Raw genomic sequence first — 16,969 nt, 5'->3', positions numbered from 1 at the left:
CTTCTTATAATGTGTTGCTGCAAATGTAAATTTCCTCTCTGGGGATCAATAAAGATGTATTTTATTCTATTCTAACTAGTACAGTGCCCGTCAGAAGTATGCATTCATGTGGGAACTTCAGTAGAGTTAATTATGGCCAAATGAATATGTGTTTGAAGGTTGGATGTACAAAGAGCTGTACAGTACATACTCTACTCTGTAGTGTTATGAAGGGTTTATTATTAATTACAGTGTGTGTGATTTCCCTGGTTTAATTCTATGAGACATGAACATGATAAATGTGTTTGTTGCTTTTTTTTACACTCATTTTTATATTTTTTGGTTTGGTGTATGTTTCTGTAATGTATGTTTTTTGGGGTCAGTTTGTGTATTTTTGTATCTTTCTGTTGTGTTTTTGTATAATTATAGTTTTTTGTTGTCATTGTAATGTGATTTTGGAGTCATTTTGTGTATTTTTGTATAAATATTTAGTTTTGTGTATTTTGAGTCATTTTCATATTTTTGTTGTATTTTTCTGTAATGTATGTTTTTTGGAGTCATGTGTAATTTTTTTTTATCTTTCAGTTGTGTTTTTGTGCATTTTTTGTATAATTGTTTTTGGTTGCTAGTAAAGTGCCCGTCGAAAGTATGTATTCATATAGTGGGAGGAGCTTACGTAGAGTTGGCAATTATGGCCAAATAAGTGTGTGTTTGAAGGTTGGATGTACAAAGAGGTGTACATACTCTGTGTTATCAAGGTGTGCAAAGTAAAATAGTGTGTGTGATTTCCTTGGTTTAATTCTATGGGACATGAACATGATAAATGTGTTTGTTGTAGTTTTTTTTTTTTACTCACTTTGATATTTTTTTGTTTGGTGTATTTTTCTGTAATGTATGTTTTTTGGAGTCATTATGTGTGTTTTTTAATCTTTCAGTTATCTTTTTGTACATTTTTTGTGTAAGTGTTTTTGGTTGCCATTATAGAGTGATTCTGGAGTCATTTTATGTACTTTTTGTATAAATATTGTTTAGTTTTTTGTTTTATTTTACTCATTTTGTATATTTTTATTATTAATAAATAAATACCGTGTGTGTGTTCCCGGGAAATGTTTGAGACGCTGATAACCAAACTCCATAGACATTGTAGCACCAATCAGAAAAGTAACAAAACTGCGTAAAACAAAACGTAAAGCTCCAAACTACATGAGTGAGTAAGTAAATTAAAGTATTATCTACAATTCGGCTGTCTTTTTTAAAAACAAAAATCATTTTTTACCTTTGAACCGATTGGTCAGAGCTTAACTTCCATGTACGGCACCACAGAGAATCTACAGATTACCAGATGGAGAATTGAACAGGTTGGAAACGTGTCTGTAAAAGACTCACCAGTGTCTGATGGTTTCATATGATCTATTCATATAGCTCTATGTTTAGGTCTAAACTATCTTCTTCTCTATCACTCCTGTGTTTACAGTCCGTGTCTGCTTGGCTGTGTGCGCACTGATTGGCTCTGGCTGCACACGTGACTCTTGCTCGTGTGAGGAGCTGTGCAGTGAAATAGATACAGATGGTGCGCTAGCGCCCCCTCACATTCTGTGGACAAAAGCTGAATAGTTTTCATTTCAGGGCCGTACAGAAGTGAAATAAAATTAAAATAAACATTTTGAAATGACCAAATTACTCCAAAATAACAGATACACACACTCGGGGTATTTGGAACCCGTCGACCAAGTTTCAGGTCGAACTCGCACCGCGTCGGGAGGATATTTGCTCCATACACACACACACACACGCACGCACGCACACACACACACACACGCACGCACACACACACACACACACACACACACACACACACACACACACACACACACACACACACACACACACACACACACACACACACACACACACACACACACACACACACAGACATTCCTTAGGTAGATTTAAGTGGTAAAAGGTGTGAATTGTAATCAGTAAAAAAACAGATTTTTCTGTCACTGTTTTAAAGAAATGGCCAATGACAGATAATATTTAGATGTGATATTGCAACCCCTGCTGTACAAATATGACAATATACAAAAGCGAATACTGAAAATAAATCTCATTTAATGTTAGATTCTCTTCCATTGTGTTTAATATCCAGTTCTAGTGTAACATTGGGACGCTGAGGTTAATGAGTAATAGTTCTAAGGACTTAGTGTTATTTTGATAAACCATGGTAACTTTTCTCCTTACTTTTAGCTGACTTATTCATAACATTTTTTTATTTCCTTCGTGTGAGTTCAGTGGTTGACCATATGAAAAAATGTCAAGTAGGTTTATTATAAATTTCTGTATTTGCAGCGAAATATTGATATATCGATTGATATATATTTAATATAGATTTCTAAACTTCTAAACATTTGTAACCACTTTTTCTATTTCAGAGATGGTGGATCAGTGGGGGCTACAAAAATGTGTGTGATGTGAGGGTTACATTATCAACAATCATGTCAGCATTTAGAATAAGTGTGAGTGTTTGTGTGTGTGTTACCATGTGATGGAGTGGAGCCCTGTTCAGGGTGTACCCCACCTAGAGCCCAGTGAAAAAGTTGGAGCAGCAGCATTTCATTGGTTGAAATGATTGCATTTCAACCAATGAAATTGTTGTATTTTGTATATATATATATTTATTGTTTTGTATTCTTATTATGCATTATCTGTGTTTTTGTTGTCATTCTGCATTTTTTGAGTCATTTTTTATGTTTCTGGGGTTTTTGTGTGTTTTTGTTGTAATTTTGTATTTTTCCCTCACATTTGATATATTTTGTGTGTTTTTGAAGAAATTGTGTGTTTTTTCTCGCGAGGTATTTATTTTGGGGGCCACACTAAATACTGCCTGTGGCCTCAAGTTTTCCAAGTCTGGTTTATTCATCTCTTCTATCAGTTCACATCCTGGTAGTAGGTGACCCTTAAACCCCAGTAGTTATTCATTGGTATCACATACTTACTAAATATCTGCTATTTATACGTAGAGAAAGTAAGTACAATGTGTTTTTCAGCTTTGCACTGTAACTGTTAACATCAAAGCTTTAATAGTGGCTGATAAATTATAGAATTCAGCAGCCAGTGTAACAGGTAGGCAGAGGTGTAAAAAGTACTGATAAATCTACTCAAGTACAAATAAAAGTTACTAGTTACTTTTGTTTATTGTTGGTAATAAATCTTGGTACGGGTCCCTTGTGTACAGTAATATAGATATAAAATAAGATATAAGAAATAGATATAAACATATAGAAACTTAAAAAAGTTAGAGACACAACTTCCTTTATTTTCCACAGACATCTGTAGAAAATAAAAGGTGTGTCAGAAAAAAAAAAAAAAGCAACTCAGTTACAGTAACGTGAGTAATTTGTTACTTCCACCTTTGCAGGTGGGCAGTAAAATGTAACGTGGATCCCTGCTGTTAGTGTGTGTGTGTGTGTGTGTGTGTGTGTGTGTGTGTGTGTGTGTGTGTGTGTGTGTGTGTGTGTGTGTGTGTGTGTGTGTGTGCGTGTGTGTGTGTGTGTGTGTGTGTGTGTGTGTGTGTGTGTGTGTGTGTGTGAGAGAGACACACTGAGGTCCAGATGTAGCAGAACTTTGGATCAACGTGAGCTGGAGAAAAAGTTATTGGGTTGAACCCAACAGGACAGTGGGAGGAGCTATGAGCACAGTCTGACTGTTGTTTTCTCTGTAGAGGAACACACTCCCACACACACACACACACACACACACACACACACAGTGGAACCATGGAGCTGTATGTGGAGCTGTTTTCCCAGCCCTGTCGTTCAGTTTTCATGGTGGCTAAAGCTCTGGGAATTCCCTTTGAGCTGAAGAATGTGGAGCTGCTTGAAGGTATAGAATTATCTTTATATCGCTTATTGACTGATCAGCTTACACCACTGATTACTTACAGTTTACTGTAATCTTATTATAACTGTAATCATAGGACAGGACTGAGTGTATCAGTGTTTTTGTTTTGTTTCTGTTTGTTTTTTTTCACTTTGTCTACACATGATGTCAAAGGTCAACACCACAAAAAGACAATAATGCATGTTATATTATTGTAGTTAAATAAATGAATGTATTTTATTGTATAACTGTGACATCACACCTAAGGAAGTGTAAGAAACACTTTATTATAGGGAGAAAATAAAAAGAGAGAGCAGTGTTACACCTGGGGGAGGGGAGGGGAACAGGGAAGAGGAAGTCAGGGTAGAACAATTGAAGGGATGGGTATCAGTGTTTTTCATCCTTGGGGGTCGGTCGGGTTGAAATCGGTCCCTGAAATGTCTAGTAGTTTGTTAAAAAAAAACATATAATAATAATCTTTTACAAATACAGATCACACACAATAAATATCAAATAGCTCTATGTTATACATAAACTTTATCAAATAAAATGCAGTATAAAAACATCTGAGGTGGTGCACAATCCTGGCTAGTCTGTACTTTAATAAATATGATATCAAAATGGGGTCACGACCCAAAAAAGGTTGTGAACCTGTTTTAAAGCTCTCCTGATCTACCACAGCTTTTATTCTGTAGAGAAACATGATGAACTCTTATTATATTCATGTGTGGAGAACATTCACATCAGCCTGTTCGTCTACGTGTGTCACAAATGTCTTTATTTTATTTTATTTCACAATCAAGCAATAAAATAAATACATTTATTTATTTTCTGCAAGAATAAAACTGTAGTTATTGTAAGAGACGTATGTGTGAAAGAATGAAGTCTAAACTTACAGGTTCTGCTTTTAACAGTCATTCCTTTCCAAATAATCCCTCCTATCTCCTTTCCTATCCACTTTTCCTTAACCCTGTGGATGACATCACAGGGTTAAGGAAAGGTGTTAGGAAAAGGCCATCACGTTTGTTTTGACAATCAGACACACTCCCACTAGGTGATGTAATAATCTGACGCTGTGAAGGTCAGTGACGTCTGTCATGGTGAAAAAACTCCACATTTCCTAAAATAAACTAAAAGCTAATATTTAACACTTTCCACTGACATAATGTCATAAATCACAGGTTTTAATGTAGATCAAAGGAAAAGAGGTTACCATGGCTACGAGAAACTAAAGGTAAACTAAAAAACGTCACAGTGAGAATGGTTGATCACACTCACCTTCTACTCACTAATATGAATTATGATTAATAAAACATCATGTGGATAAAAATGTCTGATCATTTTTTTAGAACCACAGACTGTCTGTTTTATGTCAGTTTTAATCTGATAATATGTCTGTACTATATATAATATTAGGGTTTTAGATTATTTATTTAAAGTTTTTCATATTATTGCATTAGTAACTTACATGATCTCTGTTACCGTCAGCACTCGAGTGTGTGCGTCCCTTTAAATGTTGTTGCAGCAAGGAATTGTGGGTCATCATTATCTCGTCTCCTTTGGTAAAGGATGTATCAGTGTTTCCTAGACTAAAGGAAGTTATAAAGGAAGCATTGAGCCTCCTTTCCTGAGCTTAAAGAGAAGTTGGACACTCTTTATCATGGCCGCCACATAAACAGTGGATAGGAAAGGAGATAGGAAAGGAGATAGGAGAGGAGATAGGAAAGGAGATAGGAAAGGAGATAGGAAAGGAGATAGGAGAGGAGATAGGAAAGGAGATAGGAAAGGAGATAGGAAAGGAGATAGGAGAGGAGATAGGAAAGGAGATAGGAAAGGAGATAGGAGAGGGAATATTAGGACGCAGTCTTTCTTTCTTTCTTTCTTTCTTTTCTTTGTTTAAATGAATTCAACATCATGTAATAATGTGTTTCATGCGTCACAGGACAGCAGTACAGTGAGGACTTTGCTAAACTCAGCCTGGTGAAGAAGGTTCCTGTTATGAAGGATGGAAACTTTGTTCTGACTGAAAGGTAAAACAGTTCCTGCTCCATGTGGATCCTATAAAGGGATTAGGACGGACTTTAAAACAACGATTATATATATTATATATTATTATATATTAGGTTCATTAATCTTAAAAAGAAAGAGCAGTGATTTAATAAACCTTTAGGGTCCATTATGGTGTTACAATGTTACACTTTTACACTACCTACACTTTATTTTATTCAGATATTTTTAGAATAAACTTTTTGAGCTTTATAATCAAATGTTGATTTAATCCTCCACAGTTAATGTTAATGTTCTGTAGATACGATGGTTTAAAAGGTATTTATTTCTTTTAGTTTGATCTTTATGGGCCAGTAATAAGGAGCTGTGTGTGTTTGTAATGTAACTAAATAAATAAATCACAACCCAAGCACCATCCCCACTGATATTATAATTATTATTATTATTGCTCCTCTCTCTGTTTGTGCTGTGCAGCGTTGCTATCCTCCAGTACATGGTGGAGAAATATTGTTCTACAGTAGCAGATCACTGGTATCCATCTGACCTGCAGCAGAGAGCACGTGTTCATGAATATCTGTCATGGCAGCATCAGAACCTCAGAGCCCACGGGTCCAGGATGTACCAGATGAGGGTGTGTGATGCTCACGGTGGGATGTGGGGAAAAAGGAAGAAATAACTGAGAAAATTATTAAGAAATATTCTTATTCCAAACAATGAGCACACAACAGTATACTGTTATATTAAAACTGTTTCATTATTTCCTGTATTTTTGACTTTTACATTTGTTTTCATGCTGGTGATTAGTTTAATTTAGTTTTTGAGATTTGATTGATTTATGAATTATGTTAGTTGAATTATAAAATATGATGTTATTTTTCCTGTTAGATCATTTCAAACATGCACTGAATTTCCTTTTTGTTTTCTTACGTTTCTTGGCACAGATTGTAAACAATGTTTGGTTATCCATCCATCCATCCATCCATCATCCATCCATCCATCCATCCATCCATCCATCCACCCACCCATCCATCCATCCATCCATCCATCCATCCATCCATCCATCCATCCATCCATCCACCCATCCATCCATCCATCCATCCACCCATCCATCCATCCATCCATCATCCATCCATCATCCATCCATCCACCCAATTGTTGATGAAACATGATGTTACTGAATTCTGTTAGTTTACTAAATATGAATGAAATGTGTTATTTGTCAGGATTATTTGGGGGCAATGGGAGCAGGTGGGACTTGAAAGTTTAAAGTGAGAAATGAATAATGAATGAATATTTACAGTATGAAACACCTGATTGTCTGTGAGCAGGTTTTCTATCCCATCCTGATGGATGTTGAAGTCCCAGAGGAGAAGATGTCTGTGGCTGTAGAAGATCTGAACGAGTCTCTTTATCTGCTGGAGGAAAAGTTCCTCCAGAACAAGGCGTTCATCGTTGGTGACTCCATCTCTCTGGCTGATGTTGTGGCTTTAGCTGAGATCATGCAGGTAAACACCTTTATATGTTTTATATGTTTTTATAAAAATAAGTGTTTTTATATCTGTGTGGTCAACCACACAGATATAAAAACACTTATTTTTATAAATCACAATTTAAAAAGTGGAGAACGCCACTTTTTAAGCCCTATTTTTAGCGTAAGCAAGCTTTATAAATGAGGCTTCTGATCTTTGAGTGATAAATAAATATACATTTCATTTTGGGGTAAATGTTGTCTTTGTGTAGAAAGACAATTATTATTTTATGTTTTTTTTTTTTTTTTTTTTTTAACAGAGTTCATAGTGATTAGGGTTTGTTAATATTTCCAGATTGTTTATACACTGCCCATTACTTCAGAATAAACACAATTTAATCAATTTAATGAAAGTTAAAAATATGAATTTCCATATGTTTGATCAAATATAATGACAGAAATGACATTTATTCAGTAAACAAAAATAATCTTCCTAAATGTATGTGACTTCATAAATGTATTATGTGACTAACTATAAATATAAGTTAATGTAATATGATGTTTTCGTAGCCTGTTGGGAGTGGCCTGGATGTGTTTGAAGGACGTCCTAAACTAACAGCCTGGAAGGAACGAGTGAAGAAGGCAGTTGGTGAGAAGGTGTTTGATGAAGCCCATCAGAAGATCCTCAACATGGGGGGCATGGCCCAGAAGATGAAGAACAGCCCTGGGCTGGAGATGTTCAAGCCCAAGTTCAAGAAACTCTTTATCTAAAGAGGGGATTTATCAATCAGTCCATAATCAATCAGTCCATAATCAATAAACCTGTGATTATATTAGTTCACATTTAACTAACTCTTCACACAAAAACTGTTTTTAAAGTTTGATCTTTAAGTTGAATTAACTTCTCACTATGAACTATGCTCTCATTGTATCTGTGCAAAGAATGAAGTAAATATGAGATATGTTGTGTTACACAATCTAGTTTTTAATCCATTTAGTTATGTTTATTTTCATTAGTTATACATTAATACATGGGGGAGACTTGGCTGATTTTATTACATTTACACCCAGAATTTTAAACAGAATTTACTCAAATGTTTGAGTAAAGTGATTGCAGAATGTATTTCCTGCTTTGAATAAAACAATAAATGTATACAGTAAGTAGTGTGTGCAGTAAGGGATTTTAACTATATCAATGTGAGAAATGTTTATTTTTCTAAAATCCTCCAGTTTTTACCATCCTACAGAAATGGATGGGATTTTAAAGTGAAGATCCTGGAGTTACTGATATTAAAAAACTAAAATAAAATTATATATATATATATATAATGTATACTTCATTTTAAATTATTATTTATTCATTTTATTTTTATGTATTTATTTTTGCTCAATTAAAAAACAATACTTAGTATTACAGAAATAAACATACAGTGCATTATGAGGCAGAAATTATTTACTTTCTCAATTTTAAGCATTATTTTTTCATATGAAAACACCACACAGCAACTGTATTCTATACTTTCACTTTATCAAACATAATAATAATAATAATAATAATAATAATAATAATAATAATAATAATGCTCAAAGATGCTTTACAAGAATAAAGATGCAGTGCGTAAACAAGAAGTAAAAACAATGCAATGCAATAAACAATAAAACACTAGATAACTAGAATATAAATCTAGTTCAAATGAAATGCAGTATAACAATATGGTGGTTATTGTTACTAATACTGGCTACTCTGTGTTAGTAACGCAGAATAACAAACAAACTTTGGGTCACCATAAATGTGTGATATAAATGTATAAAAAGACTAGGACACTAAGGAGAGCTGCTTAATTAGCTTAAACAAAATGTTTAGCTGAATAATACTTGGTGCAGCCTTAGAGGAATAAACCACATAAATGATTTATTACAGGTCAGGAAACACATGTAAATAGATAACAACAGTAGATGTGTTGGCTGCATTGCTAACTACAGAATGCTATTGATCAGGAAGTGTAAAACAGGAGGGAACTAATCACTCACAGCCCAAACACAGACAGTGACATCACTGGGAGGAGGAGACATAAACACGATTTAACAAAACATGAAACAGGAACTAGAAAACAAAACTACACAGAATGAAATAAACCAGAACCCACAGAAAAACTCAAATAACACCAACAGGGACAAACATAATATTTAACATTGTTATCATCATTTCTCTTTTAATGAACTACTAGGGGTTTATACTATGAATCTAGATTAGATTAATCTACGTTAGCTAGCTAACCAAACATTCCCTCAGACATGAGCTGTACTACCAACGTCAATCACAACACGCTAATGTAAGCTAAGTGATTACAGCGTCGCTGTGAAAGGGGTGGAGACTGCAGCGTCTGACCAATCAATGAAGAGCCTATCAGACTGAGTGTCTTTACAATAAATGAAGAAACAGTTTATGATCTTAAATAAATATAATTAATATAAATCCATGATGACAGTGAAGAGCAACAGTGAATTAGTGCACTGCACCAGGAGGCGGAGCTTCAATACTGATCAGATCCACTTCAAAACTTGGTCCTGACCAGGTTGATGAAGTTTAAAATTATAATAATTAAAATCCATAATTCAGACCAAAAACAACCTGTTGTTACAGAAAAAACAGTAATAATAGAACTCAGACAGGAAGCTGCTGATACTGTTAAACTCTGCAGTTAAACTTTATTACATCACACACGTGTTTCTATTCATGTAGATCTATTTATCACACACTGGGATGAGAACACATTGTTTACTGTATGTTTGTGTTGATAATGTCAGCCCCAGAGTATTAATGAATGAATGAATGAATGAATGAATGAATGTCCGTGCACACAGATCAACACACAGGCTTCATCAGCTGACTGTAGATCAGTCTATCAGATATTAATCTATATCTTTCCTAAATGATGTCATCAGTAAATGAAAGGATTCATTTATAATAATAATCTTCTTTATAAACTCATCTGTCAGATCTGCACCAACCAGGATCATCTATCAATGGGCAGGTCGTTTTCTAAGAGATCTGATTGGTCAGGAGGCGGGGCTTTAGGACTTGTTAACATCTAAGGCAGAGCCAAACCTGGTCATGACCAGGTTAGAGTTCAGCATTAGTTACCATAGTGATTAAGCTCCAGCCAGCTTTGTTGTCCAGCACACACTGATTAAATCCCAGAAGATAAGAGCTAATCTAGATTTATAGCATAGACTGACTCAGCAAACCCCTGTGGTTCAGTGGAACCCAGGTTGAGAACCAGTGGTTTAAAGGGACATTAACTCAAAGTACACACTATAATACACTATGTAACCTTAGGAATAAGAAGCATTTTAAAAGCAGTAGATGAAATAAAAAGCTCTGGTGATGATTGACATGTTTAATAAACTGGGACATTAAGCTCTACTCTATGAATGAATGTTTTTTACTGTAGGTTCATCTCATGGTTCCAATGGAAGCGTAGACTTCCTTGTTTTAAGGTGTTTTTAATAAGATAGATATTCAACATCTAAATGTTTGGCTCACCACTATTTTCAAAGTCCCAGTTCTTCATTCCTGTTATTAACAACAATCTGTCCATGTGACGTTCCTGGTATTCTTAGGAAAATCATAAAGTTCAAGGAATTTTATTACACCTAACTATGTACGGAATGTCAGATTCAGATGTTACATCATCAATACAGGAGTGATGAGTGTTAAAGCAGCAGTATAGGTCTACATGTACATTATCTTCAGTTACATTCTACAGTATATGTTTATACACTATAGCAGTCATGCAGAAAGTATTTCAAATGGAGAAAAATACTATTTGCAAATATATCATTCCTCTTCCCTTATATATATATATATATATATATATATATATATATATATATATATATATATATATGTGTGTGTGTGTGTGTGAAAAACCTACATCTGATCATTATGCATGATCTTACATACTGTAAATCTTTACATTAGAAAATGGAGGTTTATTTCAACACTGTAATCAGTTTGAAGATGAACCAACGTATCCCTAAAGTACTGAAAAATTGAAACAATGTTGTTTATTTCTTGTTTGATTATTTACTTTATTATTATACAACTATATATGCACATATGTTATTTTTTGATACTGTATACATTTTTTAAAAATTGGAACTGAAAGATGTAATGTCATTATATTTGGACTATCTGTTCACAATAAAAAAATTATATATATATATATATAAAGGAAATATACTATATCACACAGAAAAACTAAAACATTTCCATAAATGATGAAATGTTGTCACAGACTTACAGTGTCGTTGGTTGAACGTGTGAACAGAATATATAATATATATTTCTGCAGAGGGTGATGGTGAAAACAAGACGTTTTTTGTAAATGCTACAAGTGACCATTTCTTCCTGGTTTCTTTGTGTGTTGTTGTCCAGATAAACAGGATGTGCTGAGCTGTAATAAATGAGTGTTTGTAAAGCATCACAGTCGCTGCTTTATCTCGTTCTGTTTCACTCCATCATTGTTCACTGTTTAAAGCTCAACCAAACTCACCAGTTTCTATGAAACAGTAACTAGCAAGGTTAAACACTACTTTAGGATGATTTTATTTAAAAAACATAAAAATGTAAAAGTTTTTAAATTCTAATAGATAACAGGGGACTGAACGTTAATATATACAATGAAAAACTCTTTGCACTGACATCAACATCTGTTTTTGCTTCACTGGGTTCTGGTGATTTGTAAATAAACTCCCTGATATCATGATTTAACACCTTTTTTAAAACAGCTTAGTGTAAATTCTGCCCCCAGAATGTCAGGGTGAATAATATTTCATCGCTATCGTCACAAATGCACCATTCCAAGATGCAAAACAAGACAATTGACATCAAATACTTTTAAGTGGTTTCATTTGTGTCAAAATCTGAAAGAGCTTTATTAATAAAACATTTTTTATTAGGACTTCCTATTTGTCTGGTTGCACGAGTTAAATTCAAAATGTGTTTGTGAGATAAAGTCATCAGGTTTAATATTGAACATATTTTCTTTGTAGCATGTTAAAACATTAAAATAACTGTATTTCTGTTGTGATAATCAGTAATTATTATAATATGATACATCTGAACCTCAGTACAATTACAGTTGATTGTTGCAAACATGGAACATTATGAATGAAAACTTTAAGTTGATTTATGACAGCAGCTTATTGTAATATCAGATGATTAATCTAAACAGTGTTTTTCAACCTTGGGGTTGGGGCGTCATGTGAGGTCGGCTGGAAGTAAAATGGGGTTGTCTGAAATGTCTAGTAATTGGTAAAAAAAAAAAGTAGTTAAACATTGATTAAAATCTTATCTTTAATTTTTTTTAATAATTATTTTTGAAATACACACAAAATATAGCAAATAACTGTATCCTATATTAACCTTTCTCAAATATGAATGTAGTTCAAATAAAATGCATTGTGTGACTAATCCTAACTACTCTGTATTTGTAATATAATATAACAAACAAGATCATAAAGTCATTGTAGAAAAAAAAACATATTTTGTTGGTAAATCTAATGATGGTTTAATGTATAAACTGTGATTTATTGATCCTTCCTCTATAATATAGTTGCTGACTCTGTTTATCTTTCATAATCAACATATTATAAAAACACATTCACCAGGAAAATAGTGAAAGAACAAGAGTTGGTCAGAGATGAACAAACAAACAAACAAACAAACAAACAAACTCTCTCAAAGCCACGCCTCTCAGCAGCTGCACCACACACAGCCATCTCCCCCCACCCCACCCTACGCTCCCCACCCTACGCTCCCCACCCAGTCAGAGGACATGAGGACGTGTGTGAATCAGGACCACAGTCACCACAGTCAGGTATGTGTGTTCATCTCCTGTCTTTTTCCTTTTTATATCATTTGTCTTAAACATCTGCTCTATTTTTGCCTCTTGTTAATAAGCTAAACCAGGGCTCACTGATGTTTCTCAAACTGTGGTTACTCCACAGATACTGAATCATCTGAAGGGCTACCAGTTAGAAAAGCACTAATTCATTACTAAATGTTCACACTTTCATTTATTAGAGGTTAATATAATAAGGAAGGCCATAGCATTAACTTAAACAAGTAGGAAATGTTTAAGTTTCAACATGAAACACTTCTAGTTTATGTAGTTTTATTTTCATTACAATTCATAGAAAATAATAATCTTCCTATTTCACAAGCTACAAACCAACAACTTTTAACTAATTATATAACATGTAACATTTGACAAATGTAACAATTATGTCATTTTATGAAAATCCATCCTTGCGTTTTTAAAAATATATCATATTATACTGTATATAACATACTGCAACACTTAAAAACATTTCTCACAATGTTCCATTAAAAATAAACATTTAGAGATTATAATTTAACATTAAAACATTATCATGTACAGCAATATTTAACTCTAATAAGTAACTTCTTATTTTTGAATCCTGGAAAGTAAATTTTGTTCTATATAAATATAGTTGAATTAAAACACTTCCATTATTCTTCAACAGTTAATGTGTGAAAAATACATGTTTTTCCACATTTTGAATTTATTTCAACTATTACAGTGTTTGTCAGAAATATGTACTCATATAGTGGGAGGAGCTTAAGTACAGTTGTCAACTATGGCCAAATGAGTATGTGTTTGAAGGTTGGATGTACATAGAGGTGTACATACTGTACTCTGTGTTATAAAGTAAAATACAATAGTGTGTGATTTATCTGGTTTAATTCTATGATACATGAATATGATAAATGTGTTTGTTATTTTACTCATGTTTATATTTTTTTCATTTTGGGGCATTTTTCTGTAATGTGTGTTTTTGGAGTCATTATGTTTTTTTTGTATCTTTCTGTTGTGTTTTTGTGCATTTTTTGTAAAATAATTGTTCTATTTCATAATATTTCATGAGATGTCTCACTATGAGATGCACATATTACAGGAGGTCTCAATCGTTCCACCCACACTGTCCCATAGTGGGTTTTACTCCAGGTATTTACAGTATAAACAGCGTTCTGCTCCAGAGAATAATACGTTTTTAGGGGCGTTCTTGGCTAAATTGAGGGACAAATGGCCCGCGGCCCTCGCTCATTTTTGACATGAGCATTTATTTGTAGGGCGACCGTGGCTCAGGTGGTAGTGGGTCGTCTTCTGATCGAGAGGTTGGGGATTCGATCCCAGTATGTGTCGAAGTGTCCTTGGGCAAGACACTGAACCCTAAGTTGCTCCCAGTGGTCGACTAGCGCCTTGCATGTCAGTCCTGTCCCACTGGTGTGTGAATGTGTGTGTGTGTGTGAATGAGCTGATATGTAAAGAGCTTTGAGACTGTTTCAGTGGTGATAAAGCTCTATATAAATCATGTCCATTTACCATTTGTATCGTGGGATGACAAATTCTTACTGGTGAGAATGTTTTTGACGATATATTGTAAACGACGATATATCGCTGATATATCCGATATGTACAGAATGTACATGAGGTTTGCTTTCCGGGGGATATGCTATGAATACCATGTGACCCCTTCGACCTCTCACTGAGCCCGAGTGTGCTCGTGCGATGCACGAAGGCTGCAATAGCCCTGCTGAGGAGGCGGGGCATCCGCTTTGCCACCTGTTTGGATGATTGGCTGCTTTTGGCGCAATCTGAATCGGAGGCAACAGTAGACGCACGCATTCTGTTACGTCACTTATCTGATCTACGATTCGTGATAAATGTGGAAAAGAGCACGTTGTCCCCTACACATTGTCTTTCTGGGACTCAGTGCCTCTTACCGTGCTCCTGTCGGCGTAGCGGGTGGACACGTTCAGGGCGGGCCTCGTGTTGTTTCATGGCACACGGAGGGTGCTGGTTACGCCGGAGTGTGGGGGGTTAGGGTTTACCCATGGGGACCATTACGTCCAGGAAAGTGATCTCCACGGACACCAGCCTGACGGGTCGGGGTGGAGTGTGTGAGGCCAGGTGTCAGCGGCGTTCCTCTCGCTGATCCACTTCCTCCCGTCTCTCGGGCGACATCATGTCCTGGTGAGGACGGACAGTACCACGGTGGTGAAATTAAATTTTGACACAAGTACAAAATTGTTTGAAACACGATTTATTAAATGTTCTTTTTTAAACTTGTGAGAACAGGTAAATGGTAACTGTGACTCAAGCACCAAGACAAGAACAAGTGGTATTTATCAAAGTGTCAAATTACATTTTTCTAAAAAGTTTAACTTTTGCTTCTACAACAGATTGTGATTCTGTTAAGTTGTTAAATTCTTTATAAAAACTAACCACTGTTAGAGACAAATGTCACCATGTCTATCAGAGATCAGCTCCACCTGTAGAGGTGAACTGGACTAAATAAAGAGGGGTTTTACTCTCAGTTCAGACGCTGTAGGGAATGGAACTCAGAAGGTTCTGCACCATATGATGACCTTTAAACATTGAGTGAATGTGAACGGTACTTCTTTGGAACAAACACCTCCCTTTTACTTCTAGTTCTGTGGCTTCCACCTAGTGATTATTTTATTATTGTTATGATATATTCAGTGTGTGCTAGTGGAGACCAATGTGTAGTTTTTTTTTAGCTTCACCCGTAGATTATTTTGTTGTTCTGAGAAGGTAAAACATAATTAACCACATCATCTATCAGTATGTTTGTTCAGCATGTTTTATGAAACTAAATGCATTGAGGAGTGAGGTAGTTTAAAAAGGTCTGGTGGTGCGTTCACTGACGCCTAGCTTACGTGCTATGCAGACTGGCACAATTAAAGGCTTTTTTAGTTAAAATAAACTTGACAAAAAAAAAAATCAAAACATTTTTGGATTGATTTGATAATCTTGTGTGAAATACTGCAATATCTATCAATGAGTTTTTTCTTACACTCTTACGGCGTACTGTTATTTAATATAACACTACACTACAAAGATGGTAAAGCTGAAACACCTTCTGTGACATAAAAACTTCTACTCTTATGATTGGTTGAGTACAATATATAGTGTGTGCATCAAAGACACATTTATTACAACCTCTGGTCAGTCCAGAAGTACATGTGAAACATTTTTACTAACACATTTACATAATTACATAAAGAGTTGATATGTGTACATGTATATATAATATATCACAGTCAGGTGGTTCTGTAGATAACTATGTAAAGATGCTAAAGCAATCATTCCTTTTTTGCTTTGCGTCTATAAAATATCATCTGCCAGAGAAGCTTTAAAGCATAAACAGAAACTGTGATGACAAATAAAACAAGTGTGAGCAGAAACAGAAGCACATCTATTGAGTAGTACTGGATCATAGACATTTTATATGATTCTGTCCGTAGATGTGCTGCTCCTTTGTGTCTCATTACAAACTCAATCCAGAACACAGCGTGGTCCAATGGTTTCATTGGTTGGTCTCTGTGCAGACTGGACAGTTCCTTCATCTTCTCCCTATAGGACGGTTCATGAAGAACCTCCTTCAGGGCCTCTAAGAAGATATCTGTGTTCACGGTTGAAATGTCCAAAACCTTGGCCACGCCTCTTGCTTTCATCCTGGAGAAGTTATCGGCTTGGTCAAACATGAGAGGCAGACCGACCAATGGGATGCCATGGTAAA

The 16,969-nt window shown here is 35.0% G+C and overlaps 2 protein-coding genes and 1 pseudogene across 2 annotated transcripts in view; 2 read left to right on the top strand and 1 right to left on the bottom strand.

Annotated features, from left to right (window-relative positions):
• Positions 1 to 3,698: 3,698 nt before the first annotated feature.
• LOC114469713 (glutathione S-transferase theta-1-like) lies at positions 3,699 to 8,305 on the top strand. Its single transcript, XM_028457469.1, has 5 exons — positions 3,699 to 3,861; positions 5,801 to 5,888; positions 6,340 to 6,496; positions 7,194 to 7,370; positions 7,904 to 8,305. The coding sequence occupies exons 1-5, from the start codon at positions 3,756 to 3,758 to the stop codon at positions 8,102 to 8,104; spliced, it is 729 nt and encodes a 242-aa protein (XP_028313270.1). The 5' UTR covers positions 3,699 to 3,755; the 3' UTR covers positions 8,105 to 8,305.
• A 4,878-nt stretch (positions 8,306 to 13,183) lies between these two features.
• LOC114469774 (SH2 domain-containing protein 3C-like) overlaps positions 13,184 to 16,969 on the top strand; it is a 15,145-nt gene continuing 11,359 nt past the window's right edge. Inside the window, exon 1 of the mRNA XM_028457574.1 lies at positions 13,184 to 13,218. The gene's annotated coding sequence lies outside the window, so the exon portion shown is untranslated. The remainder of the gene's footprint in view (positions 13,219 to 16,969) is intronic.
• The window catches only part of LOC114469773 (UDP-glucuronosyltransferase 2C1 pseudogene), a 6,132-nt pseudogene continuing 4,645 nt past the window's right edge, over positions 15,483 to 16,969 (bottom strand).

The sequence above is a fragment of the Gouania willdenowi genome, chromosome 9, assembly GCF_900634775.1.
Source record: "Gouania willdenowi chromosome 9, fGouWil2.1, whole genome shotgun sequence".
In the NCBI taxonomy this organism is placed as follows: Eukaryota; Metazoa; Chordata; class Actinopteri; order Blenniiformes; family Gobiesocidae; genus Gouania; species Gouania willdenowi.
Note: the sequence above shows the minus strand (reverse complement) of the source record. Positions and strands in the feature narration are given on the sequence as shown.